Genomic DNA, 14,137 nt, shown 5'->3' on the forward strand with positions numbered 1-14,137 from the left:
CATATGAGTGTTTTTTATGTAGAATATTGTATTATGATTTGAACTTGAAAAATATTCATTTTATTTGTAAAATTGGTTAAAAAATGTTATTTAAAGGATCCAAATCTAATTAAACCCAAACTTCTTGTAATTAGATATAGCTGATAATATTAATGAAAATTTATTTTTTCTCTCATGCATCAGTAATCAAACAATGTTTGGTAGTAACGATGCATTCTTACCAGATCCAGTTTCACGATACAGACATTTGTTGTTCACATCACTCCGGTTCTGTCTAGCCCTTCTTACTTCCCTTGGGGTAGAAAATAGAGATGCTGGTATTCAGGTACAAGAGTAATTATTGTAGTACAGTTGTCTTTATAAAAAAAATATCTTAATTAGTTATTACTTTAACTGCATCACATAGTTTAAAACCTTACTGAAATATTACTGACTGTTTTATCAAATTTATGCTTAAATTATTAGTTTTAACATACACATGTACTGAGTTTCGCTCATGAATATTTAAAAGCTTTCTTTTAATTTATTATTTACATCCTTGAATTAATCAGTGTGTTATCATAGGAACACAACAGTTGAGTAGCAGGTACCTTATCAGTTAACCACAAGGCTACCTTTTCCCTTGCAGCAAGTTTTGTTTCTTGTTTTATGTTTGAAATTATTAACCACAATCGGACACAAGGTCTTCCATCCATTAATGCTTGATAGTCGCCTGGTTACCTTAAAATATGATGATGACACTTGACCTTAAACCTGCGCAATTTGTGTAATAAATCAGCTCTTCTTTAGCCTTGTGCAGTCCATTCAAAGTGTAAGGGGTTTTAATACCAAAATACAAAAATTGAACAACCAACAGTAAAGAGCTTGGTCAGCCTGCACAAATATTCATGCAAGCCTAGCTCTAAAATGGTGCCAAAGGTTGATCACTTAGTTCCAGAAGATTAAAACACTGCAATATTAAAATGTAGTTGTGCTTGTGGTAGGAATTGTTTGCCATTTCAGATGCTTTATTAATTTTTTATAAACATTGCATTTTATATAAATGTAACATGCATTGAAGTTGCATTAAAGTTGCATTTAATGTAAAAATTTAAGTTACATGTATAAAATGTAATGTAACATGCATTAAAGGTGCACTTAATGTAAAATTTTAATTTACATATATAAAATACAACATAACATGCATTAAAGGTGCACTTAATGTAAAAAATTTAGTTACATATATAAAATGTAATGTAACATGCATTAAAGGTGCACTTAATGTAAAAATTTTAGTTACATATATAAAATGTAATGTAACATGCATTAAAGGTTCACTTAATGTAAAAATTTTAGTTACATATATAAAATGTAATGTAACATGCATTAAAGGGGCATTTGATGTAAAAAAATTTAGTTACATATATATAAAATGTAATGTAACATGCATTAAAGGTGCATTTAATGTAAAATGTTTAGTTCCATATATATAATGTAATATGCATTAAAGGTGCACTAAATGTAAAACGTTTAGTTCCATATATATAATGTAATGTAACATGCATTAAAGGTGCATTTAATGTAAAATGTTTAGTTCCATATATATTATGTAATGTAACATGCATTAAAGGTGCATTTAATGTAAAATGTTTAGTTCCATATATATAATGTAATGTAACATGCATTAAAGGTGCACTAAATGTAAAACGTTTAGTTCCATATATATAATGTAATGTAACATGCATTAAAGGTGCACTAAATGTAAAACGTTTAGTTCCATATATATAATGTAATGTAACATGCATTAAAGGTGCATTTAATGTAAAACGTTTAGTTCCATATATATATATATAATGTAATGTAACATGCATTAAAGGTGCATTTAATGTAAAATGTTTAGTTCCATATATATAATTTAATGTAACATGCATTAAAGGTGCATTTAATGTAAAACGTTTAGTTCCATATATATAATGTAATGTAACATGCATTAAAGGTGCACTAAATGTAAAACGTTTAGTTCCATATATATAATGTAATGTAACATGCATTAAAGGTGCAATTAATGTAAAATGTTTAGTTCCATATATATAATGTAATGTAACATGCATTAAAGGTGCATTTAATGTAAAATGTTTAGTTCCATATATATAATGTAATGTAACATGCATTAAAGGTGCACTAAATGTAAAATGTTTAGTTCCATATATATAATGTAATGTAACATGGATTAAAGGTGCATTTAATGTAAAATGTTTAGTTCCATATATATAATGTAATGTAACATGCATTAAAGGTGCACTAAATGTAAAACGTTTAGTTCCATATATATAATGTAATGTAACATGCATTAAAGGTGCACTAAATGTAAAACGTTTAGTTCCATATATATAATGTAATGTAACATGCATTAAAGGTGCATTTAATGTAAAATTTTAATTTACATATATAAAATGAAATATAACATGCATGAAAGTTGCATTTAATGTAAAATGTTTAGTTACATACATAAATTGTAATGAAACATGCATTAAAGGTGTACTAAATGTAAAATGTTTAGTTCCATATATAAAATGTAATGTAACATGCATTAAAGGTGCACTTAATGTAAAATGTTTAGTTCCATATATATAAACTTGAGAAAAACTATAGTATAATTGACACAATTTAATATATTATACAGGTGATGCAGTTTATAGTATCCCATGGCGACATATTTCACTCTATTCTACTGGACAGACAACAGTCCCTGAACTTATACACTCTACAGGAACTAGCCCTTACCACAGCTGTAATCTTGAGAGCAAATTGTCAAGGTCAGTTTTCTCTTGTCAAAGTCAGGTTGTTCCTTATCATGCATGTGTTCATAAATGTTCTTAATATAACTCTATAGATATAGTGTTGAAATAGGAAAAAACATGTGCATGAAATACGATTTTTTCTAAAAACTGAAATTTTATTTGTAAAATCTGTTAAAATTTCAAAGAAATGTTTAGCTTTCATCCTGTGTTGTAAAATAGAATTCATTTTATATAGGAAATATAGTTATTGTTTTTATATATACATTTTTATGATGTTTTAGAAGAGGACCAATATGCCGAGGTTGACTCTGCCGAGATTGAGTTCAGGGGTCATAGGGTTCGTATACAACGACACATGGTCGGACTGCTACCAAAATACTGTGTCTCAGAGAAGCTTAACAAGCAGTTAAAGAACCTTGATTTACAACACGAAGATGATAAACGAGATATCAAGGCAGAGGTGATGCAAGCTTACCTGGAAGTCGCCACCAACGTAACATCATACTGTAGAGCTCTTGTTTCTAATTCAGGTATGACTATAGTGAGATAATTTATTTGATAAGGATTTAAGAGTAGCTATAACATAACTATTAAAGAAACTCCACTATGGTCTGGAGTTACAGCTATAGTAGAAAATAGCATAACATAAAAAAGGTGTATACTATTGACATAAATTAGTGTTAGATATCTAAAAAATGTCAGTTATACTTCCTTTTATTTTATGCTTTTCAGTGGATTACTGATTTATCCGTGAAAATTATATTTGGTAATTTCACAGTGAAAATTATCAAAATATAATTTCACTTTTTTCAATGACGAAACTACTTTTTTAAGATTTTCCCCATGTGGTACCTCAATTTTATTTTTGCTGACAATTCTGACAATGTCAGGCTGTTTAAAGAAAAAGCAAAGCTGAAATTGATAAATACCTTAAACGTCAAAAGTAATAAAAAGAAGAAAACTTACTTCTATTCATTCAAATTCCAATCACCAAATTTCGTCTCTAAATTTTTTGTTTCATTTTTACAGTCTGAAAAATACATTCCTTCCACATGCAAACTGCTCTTGATGACATTTGGGCATATTAAAGTATCCTACGAGTAATAACTGCCGTATGCTTTATGAAAAATTGAAAAGCAATGACAGCTACAGCTCGTAGAACAAGTAAACCACCCAGCATTCCGAGCAAGTTCCAAGTCTTCCATTTTCATAGCTGCTTTTTTCATGTTTTCACATCTGTCAACACTTATTTTTTGTCTGTTTCAATCCTCAAATATGTTTTCTTTCTTTTAAAAAGGTGTATGACTAACAATTCCAAATGATATCCCTCTGAATCAAACACAATTATTTTCCTCCCGTGAAATACACAACTTTAAAAAATGGCTGCCGCTTACATTTAACAAAGCCAGGTCTAATATAAATTCGCAGTAAGTAACAGAAATATGGATGGATGGTTGGAATTTTTCTCCTACACGAATTGTTTGTTTTTATTATTAAAACAAGCGATCATTCATATTTTTTAAACAAAATAAATAATATCACTGTCATTTAATGTTGATTGTCGGACTTATTTTTCAGCTCAAGACTTCTTGTTTTTAATGAGAAATTCGCACGAAATGAGGCTCTCAATGGGGAAACAGATTTTAATATTTATGTTAATATTATGGAAATTTCGTTTAAACTTGTTTTTTAGCATAAAATAAAAAGAAAATTTGTTTGTTTGTTGTGTAAGATGTAATTTTATTTCATCTCGTGAACTTTAAAAACAGTATTCTCACTCGTGGCTACGCCACTCGTGAGAATACTGTTTTTAAAGCCCACTCGATGAAATAAAATTTCATCTTACACACAAACAAACAAATATCCTCTATATATTTTGCAGTTTCATATAAATTGAGAAGATTAGAAGTGTCAATTCTTCTTAAATAACGAGGGGAGTGAACTTTGTTTCTCTCTACCAGTTAAAGCCGAAATGTTGTCATATTGTTTAAGCAGTGTCAGTAACAGACAGTATTCAACATGAAATTGATGTTTATTTGGGAAGTTAAAGCTTTATTTTCATCACATATGACATATATGTTTATAGGACCAGATGTTCAGTACTGTCGTGTGTTGTTCTGGCCAAACCTAGAGGAAGCAATGTCTAGAGATATACATGCTGGTGGAGGTGAGAAGATAAACTTAGAATTTCCATTAAACATTGATCCTGTTTATAGTGATCAACATAATAGAATCTCATACTGCAACTGGTTCTAAATTACTCTTCTTTCTTATTATTTAATTGGAATATTTGAAGAATCATAATGATTTTGTGTGCTTGTTCTATCTGTACAACATGAACTCCTGAATATATTCCTTAAAAATAGTCTTTTGGGTGATTATTGTTGGTCAATGATCAATACTCATTACTCTACAGTGTTCCCACTTCCATTTTTTATTAGGGATATTAATTTTTTACCACTTACCTTTAAAAACTGGGTGTAAAATAAGAAAAATCAGGGGGTACATAAATTTGTACAATAATTATATGAAATATGCTTAATATTAAAGTGCAAAAAAGTGTGAAAAAGAATAGTTTGAGTTCTCACTGTGATTTTCAAAAAAAAAAGAGTGCTGGGAATGCCAAGCCAGAAAAAGTAGGAGCCCCAAATGACCATTAAAATATGCTAAGTCGTCTTTGCTGGTCAAAAGTTTTATTTGGGAAATTTTGTACCTAAAAACGATAGTTGAAATATTTGAAGGATAATTATAAAACCATACATCACACCATTATGCTGTTTCTTCATGATTCACTCTACACCCCTCCCCCTCCCTTTAGGTAAAATTCATTGTGACCAACACATACTGGCATATTTTTCCATCGCCTATTTTCTTGTGTTTGAGAAGTCTATATAAGTAATGAATTATTTTAACATTTTGTTAGCATTGATTTGGTAGATATTAATGCCTCATGTTTTAAGCAGACGATATGTTTATATTGAAGTACTGGAGAAAAGTCTACAAATACACATATATGCAAGTGGCAAGTAGTATTTGCAAAAACAACAGATACTTACATTTAACATCACAAAAAAACCCCAGTAGATTCTGAACATTTGAAGTTTTTATTATTTCGCAGCAGCATTTCATCATTACATGGTAGTAATTATTATATTTTATTACAGATTTTTCTTTGTCAACATTAAGTCCTGCACAAGTACCTAACCTTGGTATCGTAGTGTATCAACTGAAACAATGCACCAATCATTTTATGACAGTGTATGAGAACAGAAAACAACATCTCAGTAAACTAGAGGGACTATCTGACCTCAGTGTGGAGGATTTAAAACAGGTCAGTGTTACTTTCTCAATGTAGAAACACACTAGATTTTATGTTTTTTAAGGCAAATACATAAAATTTGATTTTGTAAAGTTTCTTGCTTAAGGAAACAATGGCTCACCCCTGACCGGGTTTGAACCCACGCAATTTGAAACCAAACTAAATGAAAACTTTTTATTTGAAAAAATAGATAGTTTTCTGGTAGAAGAAATCGTCTTTTTTTTTCAAACATATTCAATAAGATAACATCTGTGGTATATGTTATGAATTTAGATAATTTATTTGCTTGTTTTGTAATAATGGTATATTGTGGGTATTTCAGTTTTCTACAATAACTGGAGAAGAAAAGATGTCATCCCAGGTTAGACAAATGATTGCAAAGAAACGATTGTCACAACTTATAGCGTACAACTACAAGGAACTTCAGGCCTACTCATGTATCCTTTATATAAAACATGTCTTTATCATGTTTTGATCTGCATGATCGTACGAGGCAACTAAATGGGTTCAAATTATTGCAGTCTATGCATCTCTTAGCTCCAGTAGGTGAGGTGGTTTTGACCTATGGTGTTGCTTTAAGTTTGTAACACCCGAGGTTAGTCAAAATCATTTTTCCTGTTTTGGCATCGTATGACCTAAATTGTGTTGGTGCTCCTTAAAAACCAAACAAATCAAGTTTTGTCTATTTGCATTTAGTGTCTTAGGCTCACAGCTAAATCCTGATTGATATAAGACTTTAAGATAAATACTTTGTACATTTGTAAATTATTAAATAAGTAAGTTGCACACATGAGCTAGAATTCCTTAATAAGTGTAAGATATTATAGAGAACAGTTTATTTCTGTTGTGGCGCCACCTGGAGTATTATCTGATACACTGTGTCCCGGCTGATAAAGGCCAATCACAATTCCAATCACAAGCTAGGAGACAGCTTCAGATGAGAAGACTTCAAGGTATGATGTTTTACTTACAGTCCTGTATATTATGAATGAAAACATTGTTAACACCTACCAAGCTAAATGTTCATACTTTCAATCTGGCAAGGCGGTTCATTCTTTAAGGAAAATTTCAGGATAAGTTTGGACTGAAACAGTGCAGACAATGATTGGACGACCAGGGTTGTGCTGCCAGCTGATCTTAGTCTGCACTGGTCACATGGGTATATTCTGTAGCCCCTTGCAGGCTGAACCTTTAACTTAAAGATTTTACATCATGCATCTTATATATATTATATAAATAAATGATTCGGCAATGATATTGTCTTTAATTCTTACATTTACATGTTAAGCAGACAATTTTAATAAATCAGTTTAGTTATGTCTTAAGGCCTCAACAGACGGTAGGATTTTGAAGTACAACACCAATTAAAACTAAGATGTACAGACAAATCTTAATGTGTGAAGGGTACTATTTCTTGATTTCGGAAACCTTATGTCAAGATGTAAGGGATAGGACATGTTCTATTTTGAAAATCTTGTCGTACCGATTTTTATAGACCTCCCACAATGACAAGTAACAGATAACCAAATTATCTCCTGATAATGGGTGTAATGAATGAAATTCCAGAACAATTAGGGCTAAAAGGTAAACATAGTAGTAAGATGGGGTAAAAATGATGTTGAAAAACTCTTCAGGAGACCCAAAGTTGTCTTATGTTTGAATTCTAAATTATTTCGAAAATGATTATGTCACGGTATTGGATTGTTCTCTAAATAGGGGAGGGGAGGTAGTTTGTAGACGACCAGATAGCTTAGTCAGCAGAGCCGCAGTACGGTATTCCGAGGGTCCTAGGTTTGAGTCTCGGTCAGGCTTCACATTAAAAAAAAATATATATATATATTTTTAAATGGAGGTTTTTCAATCATTACTGATGGCGAAAAAAGTATTTAGTGAGTAAAGTATGTAAAGGATCAATGTAAAGGGATCCTTTTTAGGGGAAACCTCAGATGATTCTTACAGTGTAGAATTACCGTCTGAATGCAAGTGTTGTATAGCTTTGAAAATTGTACATCTTATCTCTAATTAGTGCTGTACAGCTAAATCCTACCGTCTGTTGAGGCCTTTAGATAACACTGGCACTTTATGGGTAATGTAGAAGATTTTCAATTTAGTTAATATAGAATTGATAAAAGTCTTGCATATAATTAAGTGATATGATTTAATTAATGGCAGTTTTTTATAATGTTCAGATGCCATAGGTTTACCTCAGTCACCTATAGACAGATCAGCATCAGGTGAGAGTGCTAGTTTTGACCTGGGAGATTCAAGGCAACATGTTAGAAAGCAGGATATAGACACATTGAAACAAGCTGCAGTTACCATACTTAGTGACTCACTCTTCAAGAAAATACAAGAAATTAATGTGGTAAGAATTTTTGGTTATATTATTCTAATCCAGTAACTTTTAGCTTCACTTTACAAAGAAAAGTTAGGGTATCCTGGTCACTCTGTTATAACACTTGGATATTGACCTAGAATTTGATTCTAAATGCATGTTTGAAGCTCCAAGTCCTTGTTTTGAGTAGTCAGCGGATATACAAACTTTAGCATGGATTTTAACTGAATTATGTTTTCTATAAACTTAAATTACTGTTTTACTGTGTGCAAAATCTCCACACCCACTGAAGGTTTTCAGTTTATATACTCACATGATTTTAATAATTGATTCCACAACTATATTGGTGTTTTACCGATCTATTCCTATTTGTGATCTTTAGTGTTCTGCATGACTCAGGCTCATATTTTACTATTCAACACAGAATAATCAAGTGCAGTGTCTGAAATGTAGCTCTGTTTGCACTATACTCCATAAGGAAGATTTGCTTGAATGTGGTGAACAGATTTACATAGTTTCTACCTCATCCATCCATACCTTAGTTCAACTATCTCTCCAGCATCTGTCTGATTTGTTTCTGTTTTCTTGTTAGAATTATGTTCTGTTATGTAATCACATCTATTTAGGTATTTTATGCCGTTTTCTTTAACCTTTATTAGCTTACCAGAACCAAAGGTTCAGGGTGAGCTATTAGTATCAAAGGGGGATGCTCCTGCATCCGTCGTCATGCGTCAACAATCGTCTTCTTCTCTGAAACTGCTGGGCAGATTTACTTCAAATTTGTTCTGTAGCATCCTTGTGGCAGTCACACTTAAATTTGCTTATGTCATTTCAATTTGTCCCTTTTAGGGGTCAACAGAGCTAAAAATAGAAAAAACCTTTAAACATCTTCTACTACAGAACTTATTGATGGATGATCACCAAACTTTGTAGCATTCTTTGGTAGTCTTTTATCAAGTTTGATCATATTAATTTGATTGGCCCCTTTTAGGGGCTGCTTAAGCTAAATATAGAAATACCGTTCAACGTCTCCTGCTACAGAACTTATTTATAGATGATAACCAAATTTTGTCTGTTTCATTCTTAGGTACTCTTTTATAAAGTTTGCTCATATTAATTTGATTCGCCCCTATTAGGGGCCACTAAATAGGGGCCACTAAAGCTAAAAATGGAAAAACCTTTGAAGATCATTTCCTACTGAAATAATTGATAGATGATTACCAAACTTTGTCTGTTGCATTCTTAGGTAGTCTTTTATCAAGTTTGCTTATCTTAATTTGATTGGCCCCGTTTAAGCTAAAGCTTAAATTCCCCAGGTCATAGCATTTCTTCAAATTATTGTTTAAATGTATTCTATGCTCAAATTTAATATGAGAAAATGTTGACAATGGATAATTTCCAACACTGAAAAGCAGTTGTTTCTGGTGAGCGACTCAGGGCCATCATGGCCCTCTTGTTAAAAATTATAACACAATCCCTGATTCTTAGAGGATCACAAACTTTTTGTCAGAATAATCTTATAACTTAACTCAAAAACCCAGTAACTGATCCATGATTATAGTAGTTATGTTTTAAATGATATATTATTATGATTACAATTTTGATGATGATACTGATGTTGTTGAAAATGATGATGATGATGATGATTGTGATGATAATGTTGATAATAATAATGTTGTTGATGACAATGTTGTTGTTGATGTTAAAAAAAATGATGTTGACGTTGTTAATGGCAATAATGATGATACTATAGTTGCTGATAATGATATTGATAATAATGATGGTGATGATACTGTTGTTAGTCCCCTACCGGTTAGTTCCCTACCGGTTTACGGGACTTTAGGTTTACACTCCGTCCGTCCATCCACAAAATTGGATCCCGCGATAACGCAAAAAGTACTGAAAATATTTTAATGAAACTTGATATATGGATAGATGGCAGTATGGAGATTATGCACGTCATTTTCTTTTCTTCCTATGTTGAAAACTCTGGTTGCTATGGCAACAAATAGACTGAAAATATGGCAGACTTTACACATAACCTGGATCCTGCGATAACGCAAAAAGTACTGAAAATATTTTTATGAAACTTGATATATGGATAGATGGCATTATGGAGATTATGCACGTCTTTTTCTTTTTTTCCTATGCTGAAAATTGTGGTTGCTATGGCAACAAATAGACTGAAAATATGGCAAATTTTACACATAACCTGGATCCCGCGATAACGCAAAAAGTACTGAAAATATTTTTATGAAACTTGATATATGGATAGATGGCATTATGGAGATTATGCACGTCTTTTTCTTTTTTTCCTATGCTGAAAATTGTGGTTGCTATGGCAACAAATAGACTGAAAATATGGCAAATTTTACACAAAACCTGGATCCAGTGATAACGCAAAAAGTATTGAAAATATTTTTATGAAACTTGACATATGGGAAGATGTAAGTTGCTAGTCATCAACCACATCATATGTGACAAAGTTTAAAACTCTAGGACAAAATTTATCAGAATTACCTCCCTTGAACTTAAAATTTTCATGAAAAAAATATTGTTTTTTTTAACAACTTCTTTTTTTCTGAATGTATCTACTTCAAACTTCATATAAATGTTTCTTATTATCACTCAACATTTGTGAGAAAGTTCAATACTCTAGCAAGACTATTTCCAGAATTATGCCCCTTTTGAACTTAGACTTTTTTTTGAGAAATTGGTAATTTTTACTCCAACTTCTTCAATCATGATAGGATTTTCTTCAAACTCCCACATAATAATAATTATTATGACAAGGTTTATAAATCTAGCATCCATATTTCCAGAATAATCTCCTCCTTAAACTTTTGATTTTTCCTATTCGTTCTTTTTTCACTTTCATTTACTTCAAATTCAAAATAAACATTCATTATTCATTACCTTCATTACTAATTGTTCTTAATGTTACACTCACATCATGTATGACATCTTGCATCTTAATTGTTATTGTTGTTAATGATGATGATGTTGGTTATAATGATGATGATGATGATGTTAATGTTGTTGATGACCATGATGATGATACTATAGTTAATGATGATGTTGATAATAATGATGATGATGATGTGAATGACCATGATAATTTTGTTGATGATGATGATTATATTGATAATAATGATGATGATGATACTATTGTTGATGATAATGCTGTTTATGATGTTAAAGCAGATAATAAAAATGATGATTATGTTGATGATGATGATTATGTTTGTTATAATGATGATGATGGTGTTGGTGAAGATTTTGCTGATGATATTTTGATGATAATATCAATGATTTGATAATGTTTTTGCCTTGAATATAAGATTTTACATTTGATGTCCAAGAATGGGACAGGGGGTAAAAATTGGAAAATTTTTATAGTAATTCCTTCCCTTGACTTAATGATTTGGTTTATACAGAGTTTATTCTAGTTGGATAGTGTAGAGAGCTTATAGCTTATATAACTTTAAGATGCATGTATCTGTTCATAAAATTATTAAGTAGGGTTTTATTTTAACATTATAGATATGTTTACAATTAATCTTAATTACATAAACTTCCATTTATGAAGTTTATGACCCTCTACAATGTTACAGTAAGTTGATTTAAACAAGTTACTGAAAAGTCTGCATCATTTCAAATTATATTTTATAAACTTTTTAAATCTTTTATTTCAGTTAATGATTATAATACATCATGCAGAATGTCATGTTAAATATTTCAAGCTGTCTGGGTTGTGCAATAAAGATAAATTTTATAGGAATATTTTTTGCATATTAGGATTAGTTGTTTGAATATTCCCATGACCTAGAAAGACATTAAAAAGGCAAATATATTTTTAAATGTGCAGATGGTTAAAATATGAATCAATCCTAGAATAGCTCCTCCTATTGGCCGGGGATCATCAACCAAACACTTTTTAAACATTTTTTCATGCATATTTTATCAATTTAAAGCTAGAAATCTGAAAATTTGACATAGTACAAAAAGGTTCTTCTCCTTTTATTCTGTTTATTTCTGAATTTGTTGACACTAACATCTGAGGTCTGTAAAGGAGGGAATAAATATTTACCTTAATTGACCACACTACAGTACCATGTGTTTGGACAGATATGTAATTAACTTGATTTAATCCAGATAAAAGCTGGGACATTTTAATTTTATACTTTTAACATGATATAAAATATTTCAGGTGCAAATGCTGAAGTTTTTTATATTCTATTGTTTACTCTGCAAATGATTATAGCTCTTGATGTCCAAATTTTCAACATCAAAGATCTTAAAAAAGACATTAAAATATTACCGTTAATGAAAGTTGAAATAAATTAAAATACTTTATTATAGAAGAAACATGCATTTACTGTTGATGTAAAAAGCGACTTATTGATTGACAACCACTGAACAAACAAAAAACTAAAATCTGGCATTTTCTGGGCCTTCCCGGTTTGATAGGTTGTCCGGTTTTGATAGTCCCTGACCAGTAAAGTTTGTTTTACACATAAACTGTCCTTGCCTTATAAGGGTTATGGGAACTGAAAAGTAAATTCATTTGAACAATTTCTACCGTTAACCAAGACTGGGTTTTCTCTGAAAGTTTCTTCTGCCAGCAATAGATGGTTCTTTATCAGATCTAACGTAAATATGTACCTTCAAGTTCATTAAAAAATTTGTTATGAGGTTTTCCACCATCTTGACCCTTAACTGAATAAGTTTGTATATATAATTCATATAACTTCAAGACACGTGTATCTGGTCACAAAATGATTGAAGACAATATATATTTTAAAATTTTTAAAATATTTACAGTTAATCTTAATTGCATTAAGTTCTGAGGTTCAAAGATATGTGTTATTCCTCCTGACAGTGAGGAATAACTGAATGATAATGTTGTCAATTTGTTTTATGATGTTTAATATATATATTTTCAGACATTTTGTAAAAGCCGCAGTCACTATGGCTTTGTGGAAGCTGTGATCAGGAGAATTAAACGTCTGTTGAGACTACATACTGGTAGCTGAACATCGTGACAATTTATACACTAACACAGACATTTGAAATGAGGATTATTATAACATTATACAGACAATTTAAATGAAGATAATATTTTTTCTATATTTGTCATCTTTGTATCAACTTGTTTGTATCAACAAACAGCAGCAAGAGTCAGCTATACATTAGAACAACTTCACATTATTGTACAATAAAACACATCATGCTATCAATATTTGAATTTATTTTGTGTTTATGTATGAGTAACAAGTGTATTTTGACGTTAGTCAATTGATTACAAATTACTTGCGAGTAAGTGTTATAAGAAACATTGATAGATGGCCATGGAGCCAAAATTCATATTTGTGTTGACCATACATTTCAATATAATTTAAAGTCAATGAATTATTTGTTGTTTTTCTTTTTAGCTCTACTTTTTCTAAGAATTTTTTTTTTATAAAAGCTATTGCTACTGTTACGTCATTCGTTGCCTTTCAAAAACTTAAGTTTGGCCATTATTTGTTTATTTCTTAATGGATTGTCTTCATACTAGGACACAACAACTCTTTGGACAAGACTGAATTTGACCTCAACTTATGAATGACCTTGACCTTCTAGATCAAATGTTTGAATTTTGCTTGATTTTTGCTATAATTGACATTACGCTGCCTGTCAATCAAGCAGGCAGGGGTCTTA

At 30.8% G+C, this 14,137-nt stretch overlaps 1 protein-coding gene across 1 annotated transcript in view; it reads left to right on the top strand.

Moving 5' to 3' along the window:
• LOC132759255 (nuclear pore complex protein Nup205-like) overlaps positions 1–13,842 on the top strand; it is a 48,768-nt gene extending 34,926 nt beyond the window's left edge. Inside the window, exons 32-40 of the mRNA XM_060750997.1 lie at positions 184–325; positions 2,663–2,795; positions 3,062–3,310; positions 4,867–4,947; positions 5,945–6,111; positions 6,422–6,536; positions 6,918–7,052; positions 8,289–8,464; positions 13,381–13,842. Coding sequence (XP_060606980.1) covers positions 184–325; positions 2,663–2,795; positions 3,062–3,310; positions 4,867–4,947; positions 5,945–6,111; positions 6,422–6,536; positions 6,918–7,052; positions 8,289–8,464; positions 13,381–13,470 — 1,288 coding nt within the window. The 3' untranslated portion in view covers positions 13,471–13,842. The remainder of the gene's footprint in view (positions 1–183; positions 326–2,662; positions 2,796–3,061; positions 3,311–4,866; positions 4,948–5,944; positions 6,112–6,421; positions 6,537–6,917; positions 7,053–8,288; positions 8,465–13,380) is intronic.
• The last annotated feature ends 295 nt before the right edge of the window (positions 13,843–14,137 follow it).

Source organism: Ruditapes philippinarum, unplaced genomic scaffold, assembly GCF_026571515.1.
Source record: "Ruditapes philippinarum isolate M1 unplaced genomic scaffold, ASM2657151v2 ctg865_1_1_1_1, whole genome shotgun sequence".
NCBI classification, from domain to species: Eukaryota; Metazoa; Mollusca; class Bivalvia; order Venerida; family Veneridae; genus Ruditapes; species Ruditapes philippinarum.